This window comes from Lycorma delicatula, chromosome 6 (genome assembly GCF_047948215.1).
Source record: "Lycorma delicatula isolate Av1 chromosome 6, ASM4794821v1, whole genome shotgun sequence".
In the NCBI taxonomy this organism is placed as follows: Eukaryota; Metazoa; Arthropoda; class Insecta; order Hemiptera; family Fulgoridae; genus Lycorma; species Lycorma delicatula.
The window spans coordinates 40,010,030-40,036,847 of record NC_134460.1 but is presented as its reverse complement, the minus strand read 5'-3'; the positions used below and the strand labels follow the sequence as shown (position 1 = coordinate 40,036,847).

The 26,818-nt window shown below is 28.0% G+C and overlaps 1 protein-coding gene across 1 annotated transcript in view; it reads right to left on the bottom strand.

Moving 5' to 3' along the window:
• Positions 1-26,818, bottom strand: part of GABA-B-R3 (gamma-aminobutyric acid type B receptor subunit 3) — a 348,787-nt gene that overhangs the window by 10,812 nt on the left and 311,157 nt on the right. The window contains exons 7-14 of the mRNA XM_075369585.1: positions 20,251-20,445; positions 18,133-18,327; positions 13,750-13,810; positions 11,300-11,540; positions 9,245-9,380; positions 7,499-7,615; positions 4,200-4,361; positions 1,808-1,911 (exon numbers count right to left, since the gene is read on the bottom strand). Of these exons, the coding sequence (XP_075225700.1) occupies positions 1,808-1,911; positions 4,200-4,361; positions 7,499-7,615; positions 9,245-9,380; positions 11,300-11,540; positions 13,750-13,810; positions 18,133-18,327; positions 20,251-20,445 (1,211 nt within the window). The remainder of the gene's footprint in view (positions 1-1,807; positions 1,912-4,199; positions 4,362-7,498; positions 7,616-9,244; positions 9,381-11,299; positions 11,541-13,749; positions 13,811-18,132; positions 18,328-20,250; positions 20,446-26,818) is intronic.

Below are 26,818 nucleotides of genomic sequence, written 5' to 3'. Positions count from 1 at the left end.
ATTTTCTCAGAATAAAATTTAACATTACATAATAATAAAACAATAGATACTAATTTTTCACTTATGAATAATTTTACACAGCGACTATTGTATATATATATTGAAATATAACTCCGTTATATCTCCATAAATAAAAGTTTTATCAAAATGTATGTTATAAAACATTAAGACTTTTACTTTTAACAAAATGACATTTTATTTTTTGAAATTGGTTAACAAATAACCGAGTTATGGCAGAAAATTGATGTAATTTTGTGTCTGTTTTTATGTCCTTCACTTTACATTCAATTCGATTAAATATTAATTGATTTTATTTATTGTTAATTCTAATATTGTAAATTAGTATCAAATTAAGTAATAATTTTTTCACAATAATAGACCTAATAATTAAAAAAACTAAAACAACTACCAGTGATAATCTTATGTTAATTGTTGTAGAACATTAGGTATACTTTTTTTTAAATAAACAGTAAACAATTGTTAAAAGTTATAAGTTATTCAAAGTGTCCACTATTAGAGATTACATAAGTCTCCAGTCTTTTTCTGAGAGATTATCTTAACCGTTCAAAAATTCCGGGAGTATTCCTAATTTCTTGAAATCCATTTTGGATCCTTTGTTGAAGATCTTCATTGTTGAGTATTGGAGCTGAATAAACAATATGTTTCAAATGGCCTCACAGGTAAAAGTCAAGCGGGTTTAAGTCAGGTGATTGGCAGGCCAGGGCACTGGCCCTTTGTGAACTGTCAATATTCTCATGGAAAGTTTCATGTAGGAAATGTGATACCAACTGACTGAAATGTGCTGGAGCTTCATCGTGGTGAAACCACACATTTCCTCTTAATTGTAGAGGTTCCAAAAAATGTGGAAGATTTTTGGCAAATGAGCAAGATAATTTTCTCCATTTAAATAATTTGGTATAATGACAAAACCCAAAAGATAGTCATTAATAATACCTGCCCGTATGTTCAGGAAAAATCTTTGTTGATGGCTACTTTGGAAAGTAACATGAGGATTCTTGTCATTCCAGATACGTTGGTTGTGATAGTTTTGAACACCATTCCTGTTGAAAGAATCTTCATTTTTACATTGTTAACATGATTAGCAGTAATAGTCGCTGTGTAAAATTATTCAAAAGTGAAAAATTAGTATCTATTGTTTTATTATTATGTAATGTTAAATTTTATTCTGAGAAAATTATTACTTAATTTGCCATAATTTACAATATTAGAATTAATAATAAATAAAAACAATTAATATTTAATGGAATTGAACATAAAGTGGAGGACATGAAAACAGTCATAAAATTACATCAATATTCTGCCATAACTCAGCAATTAGTTAACCAATTTAAAAAAAATGAAATGTCATTTTGTTCAAAATAAAAGGATTGATATTTTAGCAATAACATACATTTTGATAAAACTTATATTTATGGAGATATAACGGATTGAAAAATAAAAATGGCCGTCATTTTGTAATTTGTGAAGGTATTTAAGTCCTGATTTTTTGCTAATTTTAAAACGATATTACAAAGACGCTTGTACAATATTGTTGAGATTCCTCTATCCGAACTTGAGATATAAATTTTTTATAAAAATAACAAAATGATGGACAGGGGAGGAATGAAGGAGAAATTGCCATTTTTCCTAAGGATATTTTTTGTTTAGTATTATAAGTAGAATCCAAAAAAGTATAGCCAGCCCACCATTTTAGAAACACTCTGTGTGTGTGTTTGTGTGTGTGTGTGTGTGTGTGTATATATATATATATATATATATATATAGGTAATTTGTATGGTAAACTTACCTTGTTTCCCATGCCATATAAACACCAACTATTAACAGTAGTCCTTTATAAACGTAAAGTGCTCCTAACCAGCTATGTGTAAATTGCGATCCACAAACTTCAACCTTAAAAAAAACTTGAGAGACTTTAGAAGAGTTATTATAAACTATATATTATTAACATTAGAACATTTACATCTGCATGTATGCGTGTTTCTAGCACATCTTTTAATTTGTATGAAAATTAAGTCATACCAATTCTCAAAAGTAAATGACACTAATTTGAATCTGAATTGTTTTAAAAGACGTGACTTTCATGACTTATAGGATTATATTAATATGTTTCTTTTTACTACTTAATCCACTCCTTCTATTAGTTAATGTATGTATGTAAAAACAATTATGACATTAGACGTAGAAGTCAGAGTTTCTGTTTCAGAGAGTAATGATATGTAGTATACAGTCTTAACACTAGTTTACACAGCATAGGTGTCACAAGCACTACTGAACTGCACCTGGGCTTTTAAGACGGATTTTAGATAAATGTATGTTTCAGTACTGTTGGTGGCCAATTTATTTTTCAAGATTGCTTTACAAGACATTTTTTTTTTGTCTTCAGTTATTTGACTGTTTGATGCGGTTCTCCAAGATTCCTTATCTAGTGCTAGTTGTTTCATTTTGGTATACTCCCTACATACCACATCCCTAACAATTTGTTTTACGTATTCCAATCGTTGCCTGCCTGCACAATTTTCTCCTTCTACCTGAACCTCCAATATTAAAGCGACTATTCCAGGATGCCTTAATATGTGGGCTATAAGTCTGTCTCTTCTTTTAACTATATTTTTCCAAATGCTTCTTTATTCATTGATTTGCCACAACACCTCTTCATTTGTCACTTTATCCACCCATCTGATTTTTAACATTCTCCTATAGCACCACATTTCAAAAGCTTCTAATATTTTCTTCCCAGGTACTCCGATCGTCCAACATTCACTTCCAAACATATAGTTTCAAAAATCTTTTCCTGACGTTTAAATTAATTTTTGGTGTAACATCTCTGATAGATCGGCTGACGGAGATTTTTGTTTCTATAGGTGGCTTTTACTTTGTTCGAGAACTGGAACTAGTACGTACCATTTGTAGTGCAATGGTTGTGGAAAACACGACGTGCAATAGGCCTTTCTGGTCCAAAAAGATGATCATGAGGAATTTAAGTAAACGATGAGTTTTCGCCTTTACAATGCAAGGCTCTCCATTCCTATGAAACTATACGAGCCGATTTCGACTTGGGAGTGTAATCCCCTGATTTTAATCCTGTAGATTTTTAAAAAGAGAAGAATTAATCCACAGAATTTTGGATGTATTTGAGCTTAACAATGGTATCATATCTTCTAATGATGTCATCATTACACTGCATTGTTTTTTTTAACACAAGAACATTTGGAACTGTAATAGGCATAGCAGATTAAATAATTTGAAAGTTTCTTTTTCTGTAAAAGTCGATTTTTAACATCTTTGTCTGCTTTTCTTCTCCACTTATGGTTAGACTATGTAGCCTGTACTGTTACCCATCTTTTCAGAGGTCTTCCTGTTTCTCTCCATCCATCTGGTCTATATATTAGTATTTCAGCTGGCAGATGTCAATTGGGGACACCAGTTGGATTGTATACCACTTCATGGTCTCTTACAATTCTTTATTCCTGTTCTTGTAAGCTAATGTATCCAGCTATTGCTCTAAGGAACCTTTCTGCCCACTGTATTAAAGAAATTTCTCTCTTCATTGTTACCCAAGACTCACTACCACATAAGAGAACAGGTGTGGCAGGTATTTTGTAAATTTTTATTTTGTTTTTACATACTATATTATCCATTTATATGCATGTATATTATCCATTATCTATTTATATTCAAAATTAAATTTTCTACAAATTTTAAGTTTATCAGCAATTTTAAGTTGATAGATAAGTTTATCAGCTGGATGTAAAAAAGAATATTTTTGGACAGCTGTTTAATGAATTAAAAAAGAAACTCTTGTGGTAATAATAGAAATATTTTAGAACGCAATTTTTTTAAAAGTCAAATTATATCTAAAAACCACAAAATTTTCACTGTAATTGACATCTGTAGAAATGTAAGTTAATATTTTTTTTTTTTTTATTGATTTATTACAGAAGTCTGGGAAGATCTTTTGAAAGCCATAACTAGTTAACAAAATGGTTTCAAATCTTTGTTGTATGAAATTTTTAATTTATTTTGATTGTAGAATGCATTCCTGAAGTATTGGAACATCTGGAATATCTGTTACCTTATAGAATGTTCTACATAAAATAAAAAAATAAAAAAAATATATGTATATTTTGTATTATCCGAGTATTTTAATTACTGTAATTAATTATTTTTATAATACTTACTTGTGGCTGATATACAACACTTCTGTCTGTTGTACTAATTTCAAGAGTTAAGTTTCTCAGATGTCGTTGCATTGGATCAAACACTACCCATAATGTGACGATGAGTCCATCAATTAGTAACAATACACATATTAGTGATATTAACTGGGTATCTTGTAATAACTGTAAAGGGAAAAAATAATTAAGATTTAATGGAGAACAGTTGATAGTTTACAAATAAAATAATTGCATTATTTTTATTATTTTTTCAGATGTATGACAATAACATAAAAATAAATTGATTAAAATTTGATTATCAGTTTGTTATTAATATCTAATTAACAATATATTCTGACTTACCAAGCTGCAGGTGCATTTACCACATTAAAAGATATGTGCTTGTTAAAGTAAGGCCTTGGTGAGCGGTTTTGGTAGATGACTATGAAAGACAGAGAGGTCTGAGTGTTATCATTTGGTCTAGAATAAGGATCCTTGGAATGTTGTGTGTAGAGTCGTAGGGCATAAGCGTAAGAAAAATGTTCTTTTGTCAGTCCTCTCGACCCAGCAGGGTGTTGTTCCTAATAAAGCTGAGATTTTAAATATTCTGTTAAATAATTTATTGCCGGTTGATATTGTGACTAATAAAACCTTGTATCATCTGCAAGTCAAGAGGAAGTTGCTGCTTTTCTCTCTTATGTTTTATCTGTGGAAATTACTGAGGCAAAGGTACATCAGGTAATTTGCAGTTCTGGTAGGAATAAAGCACCTGGTTTTGATGGAGTCATGGTGGAGCTCCTTGTCTGTTCTGTTAGAATTTGTATTGGTATTTTAACTAGAATTTTTAATAGGATGCTCTTTGCTGGCTATTTCCCTGTTTGTTGGGAAAAAGATATTCTTAAATTGTTGTTTAAAGGAGATGATAAGGATCCCAATGTGAGCTTCTCTTATAGGCCCTTAACATCCCTGCCAGTTATTGGGAAGGTCTTTGAGAAGTTTTTCTATCTTCATATTATTGACAGATTGGATTCTAGAAAGTTTTTGATGGATGATCAATATGGTTTTTGTCAAGGTAGGGGCACAATGCTATTATTAAGGTTATGAGCATTATTTCTTCTAGTGAATCTGAGTATGTCTTAGATATTTTTTGGGACTTATCAGGGTTTTAATAATTTGTGGTGGGTGGCCTTCTGCCCTGTTTCATCTGCAGAAGTGTTATTGTATGGAGAATGAGCTGAATGTGTTATAGTTTTTCAGCAAACAAGTTGTTCTTTGAGATGGCTTCTCAGAAGCAGGAAAGATGCTACCTACAGGTTGTCTGTAGAGTAGTGTTTTAGGACCCCTGCTCTGGGTTGTTGAATTTGATTCTTTGATGTGGTTCAGATTACTCAGTGGATGCAATGTCATGAGTATGCGGATGATGAGCTTTTGCTGGTTAAATGAAATTTGAGGAATGAAATCGAATTCAGGGCATCCCGGGATTGCAAGATACTCCAGTTGTGGAGTTTGAAAAATAATATGGTGTTTAGCTCAGAGAAGTCAATGATGATGTTGCTGAAGGGCAGACTAGCTGTTACATGACAACTTCAAGAATCAATGGCAGGTCATCAAATTAGGTACATCTCTCTGCAAAAGTATCTAAATGTTATCCTTGATGAGAATTTTCGATTCAAGGAGTTCTTTCAATATGCTGCCAAAAAGGCTAGAAATGCTTTCTTTGGTGTTTGGAGAGCAGTTCACCCTGACTGGGGGCTTAATTTCAGAACCATACATGTTTCAGAATCATGTATTATTATGGTATAATAGTGTACCATACTATTATGTTATATGTTATATATTACATATAAGGGTGTAGGAGAAGCTATAATGCTTTACGCTGCACCTGTCTGGGCTCACCAAATGAGGTACAAATTTTATAAGAATATTTTTTTGACAGCCCAGTGTCTCCTGTTATCTGTGATTGGTGCCTATAGGTCTGTCTGTCGATTGTTATTTCTGGTTTAAACTAATTGATATCGTCATGATTGAGTGCCAATTACATTATGATGCCAAGAAGGTAGGCCAACTTACCTCTGGGCACATGAAAGAAATAGATGACCAAGGTTTCCATTTGTGGCAGATGAGAAGTATGTGAGAAGAATGCAGGTTGTTTGGTGGTTTTTCCCCAATTGGCATATTACACGTTTCTTTCTGTACATGGCGGTTTTTGAGGTAGATTGGTCAGATTTGGTTTGATTAATTCAGGTTTGTGTCCGCAGTGTAGGGGCATTGATAACGTGTGCCATGTCTTATATGTCTGACCCACGTATGAAGCTGAACATACCAAAGTAATTAGAGAGCTTGCGAGGATCAATTCTGATTTTGATTTGCAAGTTAACTGGAAAACCAAGAGGAAATGTTATATAGCTTCTGACTTCCTGCGATTCTTAAATTTGTGAATTTGTTTTGTGATTTTTAAGAAAATCAAGAGAAGTTTGAGTAAACTGATGTAGGACAACACTTGTTTTGTTGGTATGAGAATAGTATTTTTGGTGATTAAAGTCTTAATCAAGTAATGATTGAATGATGATGAAAATATAGTCTAACTGGTGCGGGGATTGTGCTTACGTGAATCGGTTAATTTAATAGTTGAGAGTTGTAAGTTATGATAGGTGATCGTGGTTGGAAGAAAGCGATAGTAAATTGTGTAAATACACTGATGGAAATGTCTGCTGCGGAATTTGCATCGATGGCATTGACAGAGGCCAAACTGATGGCTGTGATATGTTATCAGATTTAGAAGGTCTAAAAAAGGTTCCCAGTAAAGCCCATCATGTCTAGGATGGCGAGGGTGGTGTGGTGATCCCAGTCGCTACACCACCTTGCCGTTCAAGATGGGATGGGAACATCCTTCCCCTATGGGATCAGTTTGTTTATCAGGTAAATCTGGGCCTCCAATCTCCTAAATGCATCCTTTCAACAAAGCTATATATAAAAAATGTAAGAATTTGGGATATCATGTTTCTCAAACATCGTCTGTGGTATTTTATGAGAATGATATATTATTTTATGTGGAACTATTTAATACAACATTACCTCGTTTATCAACTTTGTTTTTCATTGCTATACCTTGATTATTGTCATTTGTTGGTTTTGGATTAAAAATATTTCACTGTAATGTTTATTTAAAAAATAATAAATAGGTTAAACTAATTTTTACCTCCTTGAGTAAAGACTCTGGTTGTACGTTTTGAAAATTTAACTCTTACTGAAACCAATGTTAAATAGTGTTCTAATAAGTTATAGTATTACATGTTAAAATGTGTTATAACATTTTTATTTACCTTATTTTTAACAACTCCACTTGAACTACGAGTGAATATCCTGTGAACTCTGTATGTTTTTGTAAACATTGATCCAAAAGCCAATGAGAAACCAGCTGATAATAAGTATACTCGTGCCTGAAAATGTTCATTATCTTTTACAAATTGATGTTAAATCAATTTATCAATATTTAGATTATTTTATAATATCTACAAAGTTACATTTAAAATATAAGAACATTTAACATTAGCTGAACTTTCTTGAAGACTTCCGTATCATCAATAATAGATAAGAATTCTAGACAGAAAAACAAACAGAATGTATTAAGAAAATTTATAAAAGGAAAGCCAGATATTTCATATATAATTCACATGATAATGTAGCTAAAGATGTGGAAATTTACATGAACACTACTAATATGTAGATGTAAAATGTTCATGCATCACACTGATCTGTAGAATAATGTCTGTATATAACCCATGAAATATATCTGGTAAAACATTTGATTGATTTACCAAAGCTCTCTGGTTTAACTGGAGTATTGGATCACAAATTTTATTATTACTTTATCAACTACCTTAAAAGTATTTATAGGAATTATTTATTCATTTAGTTCATAATGTATTTTAATCTAAAAGATTATGATTAATGTAAAAGTTTATGGATAAGCTATCATGTGGACTGTACAAAGAGTAAAATGACAATTTTTTTTAGTTAGTTAAACATTTATGTAAAATCGCCTACAGCGCATTTTATTTTAATACAAAAGTTAAAAATGTTATCTGTATTAGAGATAGCTATGTTTTTTATGGTAGATTTGAACAGTGATTTGTATATTATTTAATAGTGTTTTTTCATTTAGAATGCTGAATTTTTGCTTTATATTGTATATATCAAAGTCTATATCCTTAATTCTTATTCTACATCCTTTATTGTGTATGTGTGTGATTTTCATGTTGATGTTAGTGCATGTGCTATGTTTTAATGTTTATGTAATGGAATTCTGTTGTAGATTGAAGTGTTTTATATGTTCTTTCTATCACTATAAAAAGCTGTTCTATGTAGAACTTTAAGATTAGAGCAGGCAAGTTTAAATACTCCACAAGAAGTTGCTTGATTGCTTATGTGGTATTGTCTATTTTGTTTGTATTAATGGTTCTTTGTGCAATGTTCTGGCCTTTTTTTGTAATTTAGAGGAACTTTTCATTGTGATAGTTAATGTAGATGAATGTCATGAATAATATGTTATTTTTTACTGTTTTATTCTGTTTACATCAATGCTTTGCTGTAAATACTTGCTTCAACTAAATATATTACTTTGGGTATTTCATTCTGCTAATCTTTTCATGAAAAATAGAATTTTGTGAATTCTGGGTATAATGGTTTTAAAAGCTGAAAAATTATGTTTTATGTCGCGATTGAAAGATTTAAAATTAAAATTCTTTAGGTGATTAAAATTGTGTGTGTTTAGAAAAGTTATAATTAAATTGTTCAATCTTTAAAGCTTTTCAATTTTTTTTAAACAAGGTTCATCATGTAAATCAAAATTTGAAACAATTATTTCAATTATCAAGATCAGTATGCCACAATTATTATTGTCTTCTTAATAAACATTATTAATAAATTTATTTAAAAAATAAATCAAATTCATGTGATCCAGCTTCCATAACTTAATAAAATATATTTTCCTTCAAAATATAGTAAAATTATTTTATTAATTAATTATGTAAATTCTATTAATATTATATACATTTACATATACTAACTGTGCAAACAGTAGGAAATGCTGTCTTTGAAGGAAGAGTTGCATGATCCAATCCTAACAGAATTACAGCTGTGTAAACAAGAATGCATCCAACTACTGCCATGTTGTTAAGCCGTGGGCTAGACAACTTAATATACCTGGAGAGAAAAAAATTAATAAAATGCATATCAAGGGCATCATTTCACATATTTTTAATACATTTTACTACAAGTTTCTTAAATAATTATTTTTTGTTTTTACAGAGATATTTGAAGGATTTTATCAGTGTTTAACTCAATTTAAATTACTGGCAGTTTTTTGTTTCATTATTCCCCCCTTAATTGCATTAACAGTGTTACAAAACAAAATGTTTGTGAAAAAATTAAAAATAAAAATTTTAATTTTGTTATTTTTCTATTATTTTTAATTTTCTAAGTACATTAATTATGAACTCTTACAATATGAAAGCTTGGGTTTTAGAGTAAACACTCCATTATCGTTTCATAATACCTGATAGATTTTCTGATTTCTGATTTGTTTCCTTACAAAATATGTTTATAAATTTTTTGGTAATCATTTCTAATTGTAATGTTTAGAGGTACATTAAATATAATACTGTTTAATATTTTACAGAATAATCTGTATGATCTATACTTATACTAAAAATACTTTCTGGTGTACTTCTCAATTTACTGCCCTGTCAGCAGATAAACTTTCACATTATAATCATCACTATCACTGTAGGTTTGATTCTTGGAGGTAGTTTCCTTTAACCATATATTTTGCTTTCTCTTCTACTTTCAGCTAAACTTTTTAGATCTGATTTTCCTTTAGATTGTCTATCATTTTTCCTCTTTTTCGCCCTTTCTTCTTTGCACCTTCTACTGTTCCTTCTATTTTAATTAATCTTTTTCTCACAATGTGTCCTTGCCAGTTAACTTTCCTGTTCTGAATTGTTACGATTAAGCATCTGTTTTCATTTACTCTCCTTATTATTTCATCATTTTTCACTCTTTTTGCTCATACTTTTCTTCAGACCCAAATTTCAAATGTGGGATGTGGGTTTGATACTAAGGTTTTATTTCTTTAACATCATTGTTTTGCATTGATGCAGTAGTACACTGCAACATAACAGTTGTGTTACTATGTAACTAATTTGCTTTAATAAACACATTCATTCTAATAAACACATCATTCTGAACGCTTCATTCTAATAAATACACTAAGCCATGGATGGCTGTTGTGGTTTTTAGTTTATTTTCAAATTTGCAATGTTATTTTACCTTTCAGAATTTACTTCTTTCACTGTTTTTCTTGTTCAGGGCTTCCTTCTTTTGTGTAAATGTTTGTTAGTATACTGTATCTTATTCTCATTACTTTTGTTTTCTGAACATTTGCCATAATATCTTAAATTTTTAAAAATCATTTGTTGAATATTCAAATATATTCTGTCAATTTTTGTGTATTATGATAATTGTTCAAAAAATAAGGATTTTTAGGATAGGTTCATAATAACTAGTATATTATTGTAAGCATTTTTTGTGGTTTCAACTGAAAAATATCGGTTTTTTATGAGAAGGGATACATGTAAAAGTATAAGCAGTCTTTTAATGTTTAATTAAGAAAATCAAAATTATTTTTTATAATATGGTATATCCATCTTTTACCAATTAAATGATTTAAAAAAAAATAAAATTAAAAAAAATCTTTTAAAACCCTTTATAGAGCATGCACTTTCATTTAACTCTCACAAACTGTGATATTATTATCATTAATATATTGGATACATATTTTTACTTATTTTTTATTATTATGAAATACCCACCAATTAAATTTCATTCATCTGTAGAATAAAAAAAAAATATATTTTTTTCTTACAAGAAAATACAGTCAAGCTGTTTTATTACTTTTGTTTCAGCTGACTTTGAAGTAAAATCTTTTCTCATTTTAAGATTCTAATTGTTAATTTTGTAGCATATCATTTAATGTATTATATAATTACAGCATATTTGTGTACTTAAGCTCATTAGTTGAAAACAAACAATTATGAATTAATCAGTTATCTCTAAGTACTTACTTGAGTCGCCGAAAATGAAGATTAAATGCTAGGAAGACGATTGCAAGTGTAATACCAACAGATGCAAGGCAAGATATTAGTAGAAAGGCAGCATGGTGTATTGTGACTATACGTAACTTAAATATCCGTTTTGCAATGGGCACTTGGCCACCTCTCCAGATGATACTTCCACAAGATGGACATGTGAAGTTTAAATTGTCTAATGAAGGATCATACAGTGCTATTCTTGTTGCATGTCCACCTAACATAAATTTATTTTACATTATTTTCATCTATTTTATATTTTGAATTTAAGCTTACTTTTTAAAAGTAATTGTTTCAAAATAAATATTAAATGTGTTTTAAAAAATGTTTTTAAAATACATTAATATAATAATAACTTTACATCTAAAAATGTTAATATCATTGTTTATATTATTATTATTAGTCATATTTCTTTAATGCATGTCTTTTGCCATCTTTATCTAAATAAAACTAAAAATATGAAACTGTAATTTAATTTTTTTTTTAAGTACTGGTTAAAAACAAATTTTGAGTCAGTTTTTATGACATGTTTTTAATGTTGTAGGATCCAGGTTCAAATATGTGGAAAAGTATTTTAGTTTTTAACTGGATTTATAATTGTTCAGTCATATATGTCATGGGGTTCAATTAATAGGTGTTTTAGGAATGATCCATCTTTTTTTTTTAACCTCTGAGACCACTGTTAGGTATTGCTTCTGAGGATAAAATCAATGATTTGTAGAATGTGTGAAAATGCCATGCCTGGACCTCTGGATGAAAGGCCGAGATGGCCTTGCGCTACAGAGGCCGGCAGGAATGATCCATCACATTCCTGCCGGCCATAAATGATCATTCTTAAACTTAAGAAAGCTCTTTGTGAAACATAATTAGGCTTAGAGGTAGTCATATGACGGTTTAATCTTGAAATAAAAAGAAAGATTTTAAACTAGCTCCAAACGTTTGATTCTTTCTTGACCCAAAAATTAAACAACAACCACTTCATCGTGATTGAGTTATTTGTATGATTTTTTTAAAAGTTTTATAGTTTTTTTTTTAAATTGGATTGTGTAGGCTGCTATATTAATTGTTTTTGCTGTTGATACACTTGTTCATTGTTACATCTTTGAATTGTTTTACCAGGATATATTTTTAATAGTGCTGGTAATAGGTAGTGGCAAGGAGTGTAACTAGATGTACTTGAACCTATCTGCTTCCCACATAGAAAGGTAAGCACCAACCTCTGATGCACACACGCATGCGCGCACACCCACCCATGTGCACACATACACCCCCCCCCCTTACTTTTATAAGTAAAATATAGAGTTTATTTTACTTCATATCCTTCGATTTACAAGATGCTATTCTTTTATATATTTCAGGTAGTGTAGAGCCATCATCCCTTACAAACATCTTTACAATCTGTTGGTTATAAGGGATGAAGTTTACTTATTATTCAGGATCCAAACCATAATTCATTAATAAATCAAAAACAATGAATTGATTAATTATACTGATTGTACTTACGTATTAACGCCACCGCAGCTACAGCTATATTTAAAAACAAAGAAGTCAATCAGATTTTGGTGGAAAATGGGCCGATATAGAGTTTAACATAGATTCAAAACAGTCTCTTTATTAATTTTAATAAATGGTTATATTTATTTTATAAATATAATTTAACTAAACTTAACCTACGCTCGCTTTGCTCGCTAACCTTGACTAATTAACACCATAATTTTTTGAGTATTTATTTTTTATTGTTATTTAAATAATAAATAATTGCAATAATTACTGAATTTATTAAATAAATACTCAAAAAATTACGGTGTTAATTAGTCAAGGTTAGCGAGCGAAGTGAGTGTAGGTTAAGTTTGGTTAAATTATATTTATAAAATAAATAAATATAAATAACCATTTCTTAAAATTAATAAAGAGACTAAATAAAATAAATACTCAATTTTAAATAAAGCTGTAGCTGCGGTGGTGTTAATACGTAAGTACCATACTGACTGATCAAAAATAGTTTATAAAAAAGTATAAGCAGTGAATTCATTTATTTTATGAAAGATTTAAAGTTCAATTTTATTGTAAGATTAAGCATCTTCATTTCTTACCTATGTTCTTAACTCCTAATAAGTGGCTGAACCCTGCATTTTTAAAATTTTTTTATAGTTTGGAGTATAGCCATTATCCCTTAGGTCCTCCAATACCCTTTAACAAAGATACTGTTAGATTGGTATTCTACATGGACCATTAAAAAAATTTGTTTGCCAATGTTGTTTCATGTTATTGTTAGTTATGAATTTATTTTACTGTGATATCCAAATTATAGTTTTTTATTTTGTAAGTGTTTAAAAGAACATTACTTGTATTCTAAATTAATATTTTTAGTTTGAGAAAGTGATTATTTGTATAACTAATGATTTACATTATATGATTTTCTTCACCTTGGACTTGATAAAATGCTGTTATGCCTACTCTATCAGCTCCATTAAATTCAACAGGTCCCTGAAAAAAAGATAAGTAAAATTTTATAAAAAGGAAAATCTTATAAAACATATCCATCTTAATGTAGAAAAAAAGATTATGTTTTTATCTATGAAAATCAGTGATGAAATTATTTATAAGTACAAACTTTTGATTTGAATTAACAAACAGAATCAAATTTTATAAATAGATTAAACATGAAAAATCTTTAATAAAACTGAATCTGAAAATTATATATATAAAATTGAAGATAGTCAGAAGGTCAACCGAAAATGTTTTGGTGTAAATTATTAAAAATACATTTATAAATTTTTTCAGTAAGTCATTTCAGAACTGAGTTGTTAAAAAATGGTTTTTGTTACTACAAAGTACCTAACATCACTTTTAAATCTATTACAATTGTATCAGACTTAACTGAACTGGTATATTTTGGTTTGTTACTATATTTATTTAATGATGTTGGGCATATTTTTTAGTTGAAGAGTTGTGAAACTTTAGTTTAAGATGATTTTGTGATTGTAAATTTTTTTGTCAGTTCTGACAACTTGTTATGATGATTTATTTACGTTTAATATAGAAAAATGATTTATTGACTTAGATATTTTACATATTAAACTTGTTAGTTGGATTAGTTAAAGTAAAGTATGTTTGAAATGTGTTTAAGCTTTTGATATTATATACATTATTGCTTATATATATATATATATATAATGTGTATTAACACATTATTGCATTTATTGAGATTCGTAGGAGTATGTGCTGTAAAAATAAAATAAATTGGTCAAATAAGAGTCCCAAAATTAGTTTTTATTACAACTGGAAAATTATCTTGTATAGCTTTTGCACTTATAAAAAAAATTACTTTAAAAAAAGAAGTAAAGCAGATTTTAAATGCAAAGAAGGTGGTTTATACATCCATCAAAACTTCTTTGATACAAATACTATGGTTTTATTTTTGATCACATTCATTGGTTTGTAGTTTAAGCTGAGATAAGGCTGGTTATTTTTTGTTTAATGTAAATTTTTAAGATCACATCTAAAATGCATTTGAAAGTATATTAAGTTAGAACTTTGAAGAACTAGAAGTATCAATGAAATGTAAACAGAAAACGTTCGTTGGTTACCATTTATCTATTCTAATGTTCATAGTCTTGGATGACTACAAAAAGAACAATCAAGATATTTAAGTGCAGAAGAAGGAAAATTAAATTTTTAAGCAGGATGGAAGAAGAGATGAGAAGAGTTAAAGTAAGAAATGTTGCAGTGTGAGAAAACACAGAGATGAATTTACTGAGGTGATTAAATAAGGCAGACTACGATGGCATTTACTGAGGTGATTAAATAAGGCAGACTATGATGGTTTGGAAACTTACAAAGAACACAGAATGGAAGAGTAGTAAAAAACATATTTAATTAAATACAGTAGGAAGAAGGCTTTAGGGAGAAAGCAAAAAAAAAAGTTAGATTGTGTAAAGGAAGACTTGAAAAAGAGAACTGTTTTCACAGGCAGAAAAAGCTTTCATAAAGAAATAGTGAAGAGGCTGAGCTACTTGGAGGTCCATGATGTGTAGTTCAGCTCAGTCCAGTTAAAATTGATAAAATAAAGGGAAAGAATGATAATTTATTTATTTTTCTATAATCTGTGAATTTGATATTGTGTTTCTGTAGTGTATTTGCTAAATTTCAAATAACTTATTCTAACAATTATTATTCTAAACTTGCACTCTAGATAACAATCCTATGTTTTCAGAAGACCTTCTGAACATGTCTGTTATTATAAATACCTAAAATTGAAAAATGCGTATAACTGTACATTTACTGATTCACTTCCAAATAAAATATAAAAAAAAAAATAAAAATGAAAATGATAATCTTCAGTCTTTTTTGAGTTTTGAATATGGTTTAGGTCATCAGAAAACATAATAATAATGGAGGACATGAATGCCAGAATTGCAATATGAGTGATAGGTAGGACATATATATGTTCCACCTACCATAAACTGTTACCATAAATATTGTTTTAATTAAAAAGTAATGAATGATTAACTAAAACTAATGAATGATTCTTTAAATTTGATATTGCAGGGTAAAAAAAGGAAGAACAAAACCAATGAGATAGAGAAAAAAGATGGAAAGAGAAAAGAAATTAATTTTTGAAATCTTGGCTCTTCTTCAGATAATAAATTCTAAGGTTTGTATATTACACAGTCTGTTAGTGTAAGTACTATACTAGATATACGAAAAGTATAATCAATAAACAGGCACAAATTTCGAGTTTTGAAGATTAATATTTTCCTTTAGTTTTAAGTTCAACTTCGCTCAGAATTAATCTGATAAACATGAAACTTACAAATAAGCTATGAGATTAAGTTTCTTTACTTTAATAATTTTAACTTTTCTCTAATTTTAACATCATTTTAATGTAAATTTTCATGAAAATCTTATATTACTAAATATTTTCCTTTGAAACTGCAAACAAGATTATGAATTTTTAAATCTAATTTTTCTTCATTATATATTTCAAACTACATAATAAACTAACTTTTTACATAGTTTATTTGCCATGTATAAAAATAATTTATAATCTATAACATTTTCTCCTGTATCTTTTTCTCTTCATTAAAAAAAATGGAGGTTCCTCAGTTCAATCCATACACGTTTACTTTTTTATATATATGCGAGATAAAATTTCTTCCAAATGTGCCACTTTCAATGAAATGTTTTTGATTTTGTAGAGGAGATTGCTTTGTGATCCTGTAGTAACTTTCTTCTTGATAAAGGAACTTATTTTAAACGTAAAGTTACATGATGTTCTTAAATGATTTTAAGTCTTTTCCTTGTTGTTTAATACTGCATTTTTATTGTATGTATAACAATATGTAACCTAATTCTGAAATTTTATAAATTTTCATTTAAAAATTCAAGAAAACATAATGCATATCCTAAATTCCAGAGAGTTTTAAATCACGTTTGATAGTAGGTTTTTACATATTTTCTCAATATTCCTTATATTATTTTTATCAAGATGCAGATTTCTACCCTTAAATCTCTTGCAAGTGGTTTTTTCTTTATGTATGAGCAACATTTTTTGTAGGCTGCTCACATTTTAAATAAAAATAACTAAATAATTAAAAGTAAAATTAACCGAAAAAGTAACAAATTAAATTTTCTCAGTGAAAAATAAAAATGATTCCCCTTTTAATTCTTTAAATTTAAACTTTTTGAATTTGGCAGCAAATTAAGGATTAGTGTTGTTGGTTTCATTTTATTTATACCATCTTCAAAAAAAAAAGTTGACAACACAGTTGTAGGACTTTCCTGTCATGCAGCTTTTTACTGATGCATGGCTTACAGCTAAGTTGTGTGCATATGCACACAACTTAATTTAGAATATTTATAATTTTATTTAAAAATAATATTTTTTGTTTATTTAATTCAGTGATTCTAACTAATGTGCATGAGCATACCGTATTTCATTTATGCAGGTGTGGCAGTACTAGTGGCCACTTTAAATACTTTTTTTACACTTTCAATATAAGTAATTTATTTAATTCTACTGCTCACTAGTGATGTTATAACAGCAGAGAACTACAGGAACTGTCATCAGTGCTACACTAGTGCTCCTTTTGGTGAGAGTGGGTACTTCGACAGAGAATACCCACTTAGCCACAAGTTTATTTAGAGCATTTTTCGAGGTGGGGGTACGATTTTGCAAAAAATATTTTTGCAAATATTATATTTTTTAAATTGATAACAAATGTGCCTAAGAAAAATAAGATCTTAATTAGGTGAAATCTCGAGATACTGAGGGTGACATTGCTTTATAGACTCACTCCCTTGACCTTTTAAGTTGAAAATTTAATTTCATCAATGCCCCATATAGTAATCTGCAAGTAATCTGACCAGGTTTGGTCAAAATCGGTTCAGTATTTCTGGAAATATAAGGTGATTATGAGGGTGATACTGAACATACACACATACATACAAATATCTGAAAAATTTCGATTCGGTTTTTGGGTTTTTTAAGTTCTTTTGGTATCAGAATGTAAAGATTTGGTGAAAACTGCATATGCCCAAATTGGACTGATTACAATACTTTCCCTTCTAAAGTTATAGCTCTGCTATAACACTAGATGAGAAAGTAATAAAATTTTAAGAGCTGAAAAAAATTTGTTTTCTTTAAGTTAGTCATCTAATGTTGGTTTTATTTTTTAAAGTGTAATCTATTCTAAATAAATGTTGACAGAAATATTTCCTTAATTTATTTTTTAAAATTAAAATAATCCATTTTGGGAAGCAGTAATAATAAAATAAATTTCAAATATAAGATAAATATTTTTTACCGAGACTCCGATGAAACTTAGATGTCCTAATCTGCAGAAGAAACAATTTGCCATGTCTGTTCGAGTATAATCATACAGAGGTAAATGGATACCAGCTCCACGTAATGCTAAAGCTATTGCCCAAACAGCATCGTATGCTTGGTGAGCGAATTGACTTAACGGGTATTGAAGAGATTTCAAGAAACCATCATTGCTCTGTAATGACATTGAAAAAACATTTAGTTGTGCGTAGTAAGATGTAATAGTGAATTAAAGATAACTATATTATGCAGGGTAGGATCAGATCACTGTTTTTTGAGTCATTCTTAAATCATATATCTTATTTTTGATCTTCTTTAAACCTCTTCTCCCTAATAAAACATTTTCAACACTTTAAAACAATTTAAATTAAACTTTATTATAATATGTATAATATAGTAGTTTATAAATTAAATTATGGGAGTTTTGTAATATTTTACAATATCGCTAAATCCATTTTTTAACTGTTTTAGGTTATTTGTCATATGAACTCTTACCAAACTTACCATAATTTGAGTATTATTTATAGATTCCTGTATTTAAACATAAACAGTCATATTTACTTAATTTATTTTGAAAAATGCACTAGTCTAACTTCTTGTCTATTTATAACAGATAGCCGTTTTGTGTTATAATCTTGTCATTTCTTTTGTACTTGGATTATTATGTCCCTATTATGCATATAAAAGAAATAACAGTTCTTATGCCCTTTAAAAAATTAAAAGAAGAATTACAAATGTTCTTTTCAATAAAAATTATTATTTGGTTATAAGAACATACTTTAAATTTATGTTCTGAGGAAACATATTTCATCAGTTGAATAAAATAATGAAGTAATAAAAATTATCTAAGGTCTTGTTATTCATAATACAGAAAAGTGTTTGTGTTGCACAGTTTTTCCCTGTATAACAGTACAAAGTTAATTTTTATATATATTCTCTATAAACAATAGGCTGACACCCAAATAAATTTTTATTTCTTACTTAAACTGATTTTTAAAATATTCTGGAAATCTCCTTATGTATTATGAGTTTTTTTTTTATCCAGGGGCCAAGGATTTTGTAGATGTATCACTTGCTTATACAGTGAGTATAGTGTAGCTTGATACATTCTTGAATTGCAAGGCCAGGTTGTTTTTTTTTTTTTTTTTTTATTAGAACTGAATAACAGATTTTTGACATTATTAAAGATCCAGTAGGATTAAGATAAAACTGGTTCAGTCTGTCTACTAATTTTCAATATTCTGCTTAGGAAAACAAGAACCTACTCTCTGCTCACCACAGTTTTCTTTGTTTTGTAGGTGGTAATATTTTTCATTATACGGATAATCAAAATGTACAAGTACATAGATATGAGTGATTCATCACATATTCATAGTATATTAATATTTAAACTCTGTGAAACTATAAACACCCTATAAAAATAAAATACTTGAAAACCTATTAATTCCTTGTATCATTTGTAATCAATTTTTAAGTTATATTTTTGCTTAATTATATTTTTATTATGTAGTTTGTATGAATTAAAAATATTAAAAAAAATGTATTTCCAGAAAAATGATGAATCAGTTTTTCTACTGTGTAAACTATTTGTGTAGGTTTTAAAATATTAACTTAAAATTTTTAACATATGAAAATTAAAAGCTATGATATAATTTTGAAGGAAAATTACATTAAACAAAATTACATTAGTGTTTAAAATGTTTACAGTGTTATTTGAGCAAATTAATTAATTTGCTTAAAAGCTAGTTACAGATAAGAAAGTATAATTAGAAACATGTTTCTCTCCCTAAAAATTTATCTATCCTTTTTTTTTAAATATACTATTAGTAAAAGTTCTTTTATTAATTATTATGCGCAAACCATGAAAGGTAAATTCTAGTGGTAATTACAAATTGATTTCCTTTTTTTTCTGAAAAGCTATCTAGAGAAACTTTACTAGTGAATAAATATGTTAACTGATATATTCAGTCCAATAAGTCAAGCATAAGATGTATCAATATCTTTCATAAAATTTCTTTCAGTTTACATAAGAAATGTTATAACTTTTATTGAAATTTGAAATCGTAATAAAAATGAAAAATTTTTTTTTAGTACTCACCAATCCAGATATTGAAGGCATATCACCGACAATGCCATTGTGACTTGTTACTAATATAAGGCCTTCAACAGCATCAGCCAATTGGGTAGATGAACATTCTTTTTGTGGTTCTTGCCACCATGAATTTCTTTTACCACCTACCTGAGCCTGAAGAATCCATACGTAATCTGCACCATACATACCTAATCTATGAGCCTGTAATATACAACGATATGAAAATAGTGGTAATGATTATTATTACATTGTAATAAATGAAACATTTTTTAATTAAATAGTTGCAAACAAAAATCTGCAGAGGATGAAGTTTTACTCTTTTTCTTTACTTTAATAAGTTGAACTGTAATACTAATATTAATAAATAATACTTTTTATTATATTCAGAGTTATTTCTTGAAAATATTTATTAATTATATCTATTAGGGTACAACATTTTTCCATATTTTCATGTAGGTGTTTATTTAATAATTATTATAATTTTAAATTGATTCCCTTTTGAAGTATATATTCATCCAAACCACTATTTTAGATCTTTAGCCACTTTTTATTTTTTGCAAGATGGATGTCTAATTTATACATTTTTTTAATATATTTTATTTCTTTAGATTTTTATTCCAATTTAAGATTTTTACAATGTTACAGTAACTTGTAATTTTCTTTTCTTTAGCTAATAATTCTTTATTTATCCATTTAACCATTATTCTCTTTCTATTTTTAACTACCTTAATCTTTTCAGGATGTGTTACATTATAATAGTAGTGGGCTGTGTTTAAAAATGTTCCATGCTTTGAATTTATTTTAGATGAATTGTAAATGACAAAGTTCTTTTTAATAAAGAGAAAATTTAATCCATCATCAAATTTGGGTGTAAAAAACTGACAGTCATGCTGAACTCATTAAGAAAATGAACCTCAATAAAAATACTTTTAATTTGAAATTAAAATTAATATAAAAATCTTACACAAACATATTATACATAATACACTTAATAATTATTTGAAACATACTCCAACTTATCAGAAAGAAACTGACTCATGCTTTCATTATGTGAATCTTTCCAATATTTGAATCTGCACACTATTTTATTGGTTTCTTTCATTTAGTGTTGACAATAGGGATTTATTCATTTATGCATTTGAACTGTTCTTGCCAACTATGTTTATAGTGAAAAGTCTTTATTAGGATCAGAATAATGACTTACAAGAATATAGTTTATTTTATCAATAATATTATTTCATCAGTATTAGGATGCCAAGTTGAAATAATTTAATAATAACATTAAAAAAATTCAGTAATATTAATTAATTCTCTTATGATCTAAAAAAATTGTTAAACCAGAGGAATCCTAAATAAAAATAAAAAGAAATCATCTTCTTAAAAATCAGTGGAATACCAATAATCTTTATTTAATTTTAAAATGCATATGAAACAGTTTATCCATTAAAGGATCAATTCTCAAAGAAACATAATTGTGATAAATGAACTATTAACTTAGCTTACAATTTCAAATAGTTCTACAAGAACTTTGGCCACCTGTACAGGCAGTATTTTTATAAATTTACAAAAAATAATTTTTGTTCCTTTTATGCGGATTATGGTTTTTCTGATTATAATTGTCAGATTGCAATAGCATTATTTACTAATGAAAATCAAAATGGGCTCTCAGATCATTATCTGGCATTCATAAATATGAATTGTGTAGACATATTTAGAAAATTAAATGTGTTAACTTATCCTTTTGTTTATAAATGTGAAATCTTTGGTAAAAAGAATGGTCATTTAATCTTTAAAAACAACAATATCCACCTTTAATAAACCAGACAACTGAATTATTTTTGTATAACTCAACATGATACTTTGGATTATGAGAAAGGACCATGTTACACTTCCATTGTCATTTTTAATAAATAGCCAAACAATTTGAAAAATTTTCCTACAAGTTTATTTAAAATGCAATTAAGAAACCTTCTTTTACAGAAACAATATTAATCTGTTGATAAATTTTTAAATAATACTAATTAAAAAACAAAAAAAACATGTTTTTTCTGCATCTTGTTTATATATATATATATAAAGATGCTCAAAATAATTTTCAAGAGCGGCTTCTGAATTGTAAATTATTTTGTAGTTATATGTTATATTTTATATTTAACTTAACATGTTTTTCACTGAAATGTTTTCATGTTTTTGTGTTTAAATAATTAATATAGACTTTAAACACATCCTTTTTTTATCATAAGGTCGAAGCTTTTGCATGGGATTATGAAAATTGAAATTTTGTAGCATATAAAAAAATTCCATCCCTGACTGGGATTCAATCCCCGAACCTCTGGGTGAAAGTTCAAGATGTTTCCATTCCACCATGGAGATCAGCCTTTTATATATTTGTTTTTATAATTCTAATTATATGGACATGATCTACATAATGTATTTTTTTGGCTTGATCAGAGTAAAGATTTATTTATTTATTTAATTCAACTATTAAGAGATCTTTTACTTAAAAGCCTTTCTTTTTCCTGTTTAGCCTCCGGTAACTACCGTTTTAGATAATACTTTAGAGGATGAATGAGGATGATATGTATGAGTGTGTGAATGAAGTGTAGTCTTGTACATTCTCAGTACTTAAAAGCCTAGATTTTCATATGAGTTCAATTGATTTATACTAATTACTGTATTTGTTGACATACTTCAGTAACAATTGTTATTATGCATTCAATTTATATAGTTTATAAAGTAATAAATTTTACAGTGGCATTCTATATTTTGAATCTAAAAAGAGTTTAAATGGAAAGCTTTTTTAAGATGATCTTATTATTTATCTTTCATGTTGTCATTATGAAAATATATTGACTTCTATTTAAGTTCATTTCCAAAACATATTTGTTTAACAAAAAAAAATATATATATAAAAAATTAAAAAAATAAATTTATATATATATATATATATATATATATATATATATAATTATTTTTATGTGATTTTGCATTTCTTCTTATCATTTTAGATAATTGTATAAAATTTGATCTTTCTGGATCCTATTGTTGATTTATAGGGATGGAAAATGTAGGAGATATTGAAATGTGGTAATCTTAATAATTTATGTTACTCAAATTCTTCTCTGTGTTTTATTATTTTCCTTGTCATTGGACTAGTTTGGTTATCAAAAGGAAAACTAATTACAGTTTTTTTCTTTTGGTTGTTGAATAAATAGAATCTAATAGCTCTAAATTCCAGTTTCAGAAAGTGAGATGTAATTTTATTAATTAGAATAATATTTTTTGAAAATGATAATTATTATGAACACTGCTGTTTTCCAATGGAAAAATCATATTTAAAAAAAACTATTTAGAGTTAAATGACTTCCTTTAAAGTGATAGAATTTTTTTTTTTGCAAAGGTCTTTTGAAACTAGTTAGTTGTCAACTTCATTTTCAGTGGGATATCTTGAAAGAAAGAATGCTAACTCTGAAAGGGCTTTGGAAGAAGTTCCAGTACTTTGAAAGAGAGTCACTTATTATTTAATAATTTTAAAGTGTTGTCATTTTCTGTTGTGTTTTTTTCATTGAACCTATTTTATTATCAAAAAATATCTTATGAAGTAATAAGATTGAATGTATTAGTAAATTTTTCCATGATTAAGAAACTAACACTTTTTAATGGTGGTCATAATTGGGATTAATAAGTGCAGCTGATGAGTCTTTTCTACGCCTTTGGGGAAAAAATAATGAAGGTTAAAGAAAACAGGAAGTAATGGAAGTATCCTGGAACTTAATAGGTAAAATAAATTATTAAGGCAGATAATGCAAGCAACAGATTCAGAGTGGAGGAGAACCTTTTGAGGAGTGGAATAAGATAGATTGAAATGGGACAGATATCTATAGAAAATGAGAGCGAAGCAGAGATGTAGGTTATCATGAAAGTTTGGAAAAAAGACCAGGGACTGAAAAAAAAATGTAATCAAATAAAGGTGTATGGGAAGGCATAGTGATGTAAATTATAGTTGTTTAAAGTGATGGAAGAATTTTAAACAGCTATAATTACATCAGATAATAAACAAGTGTTTATCATCTGATTATAGAAAATCATTGAAGCATTATTAGTTTGTTAAAAAAGTATCCAGTTTTTGTTGGAACTCTGAAAACAAAAAACTCTGACGTTTAGTTCATTAAAAAATTTTCTTTAGCATTTGTACATAATGATACAACAAAAACACTTTTATGTTCACGAAATGAAAATGTGTAAAAATCCACAGCTTGGAAAAATTTAGAAAGATTTAATTATTACTGAATGTACAGAAAAATGAAGAGATGAAAATAGTCATTCAAGAGAGGTGTAAAGTCATTAAAAAAAGATATAATATTAATTGCAATAGCAAAGTAGCAATCATTAAGTTATTATTACTAATAATGAAGTTATTAACTTATGGAATTATTTTTTTCGGTTAGACATTTTAAGATCTCATTTTTTTCTTCTTTTCCTCTTCTTTCTGTTGTTTCCAGAACCTTTTCATTCTTTTTGAGAGTACTTGGTTATGCTCTTCTGTAAATTTTCTGGAGCTGTTCTTAGGTTTTTCTTTTCATTTAGTTAGAAATACTCATTTTTTTGTTGAAATTCTATTCTATCTGTAATTATTATTTTCCAATATTATTTTTCTACTTTCCGGTGCCCCCTATTTTTGTTTTTCTATTTTTATAAAACTTAAATAATTGTTTTGTAAGTTTATCATCACTCATTCTATAAGTATGGCCAAAGAACCTTATTCTTATTTTCTGCATTTCCGTTTCTAAATCTTTTATTTATTGGTAAGTTTCTTTGTTAAATTTTAGAATATAACCTTCCTCTGATCTTTTGGTTTCAAAAATCTTCCTCAAGATTCTTCTTTCTTCTTTTAAAAGATTTCTTACATAAAACTTTTCTAAACACTCACTGTTTATTGAATTGCAATGAATTACAAAAAATAAAAAACCTGTGTTTACTTATTAAACTGTGTTTAATTATTATTGTATACATATATAAACCTAATGTAACTCTGGCATTAGTGTAAAAGACTACCATCAGATTTGAGTATGGTGATATTTAAGGACAGTGTTGAGTACAATATTTGAGTAATGTGATAAAACATACTAAGGATTAGATTTCAGTCCTAAGAATTTTTAAACATTTAATTAGTTTGTCAATTTTAGTCAGGTCATTTCTGAGAACATTGACAGTTTTGTATTCAGTTAAATCTTTTTCTGTCACAGGCAATCACAAGAGACAGACAGTTTAAATGTTGGTATTTCTGCAAAATTTCTTTTATTGTGTTAAATATTGATGAGGCAATAGTAATAGGTTAACTCTGAAAACAGTCATTTTGGCAGCCGCATTCAGAGCTGATTAGAACAGATGCCTCTGGTAAGGCAAGCTAATTTCTCTCCCATGGTATCTTCTTTATTTCTGGATGTTATCTGGATCTTTGTTTTGAATGGTGTCCGTACTAGGTTGTATAAACACACTCTTTATACAGAGTGATTTATGAAGAATGTTGCAAACTTTCAGGACATGTTCTACTTGTGAAATTAAAGAAGAAAGACCATATGGATATAGATTCAAAAATAATTCATTAGCGTGAGAGCTTGTGAAAGATTTCGCCCTGATTTCTTTGTCTTCAGTAAAAATAAGACTGTAATTCTTGAGACCCAAAATAAGCGGAAAATTTATTAGTGATTTTATGTGAAATTTGACCTGAAAATTTTAAAACAAGATAGGTCTCAGAACTGTATTTTTAGTAATTTTTTTGTAAAATTTGAAGTAAAAGACAGAAGATAGTGTCAGAAAACACAATATTTTGTATTTGGTGTAAAATTGTTTTGTCAAATAAGTAATAAGCAGATAAAGTATATAAAAAAAATTTGTAGAGATTCTGAGTTATATGATATGAATAAAGTTCATAAATACTAAATACAAACATACGATTTTCTAAGTTTATTAAAAACAAAATTATCAAAATGTGGCAGATTTTAGCTAGGTATTAAACAACACAAAATTTTTAGTGTCACAAAAGAAAAAACTAAATATTTTATAAAAATCCAAATATAAGTAATTGTTATATAGTAAATAAATACCCTAAATACATTCAAGTATATAGAAAAATCAGTGCATTAACTTGGCACAAGTTATCAATGCATTAACTTGTTTCCAAGTACAAAAACAATTAACAACTTCTTTATAGACACTATTATGCACTGATAATCTCAATGGTAATACATAAATTTGTTGTGTCTCAGCTTGTTTTCTAACACCAATCACTCATTCTACCAAACAGCTTTAAATCATATCTTTATTAAACATCTATAATTGGAATGGAATGATATGATTTATGAAAGTCAGCTGAGTACAGACTTCTTTTGTAGCTACACAGGTCTTTTCAGAACCTGAAATTCTTATACAACTACAAATCCAGCAGAATCAGATAGTTAAAATATTACCTCATAATCTTTCACTCGACTGAAATAATTTATAGAGAACTTGAGATTTGAAGGAAGTTAGAATACCAGTTGAAGTGGGGCTATTCTGATTTTTATTAATGAAA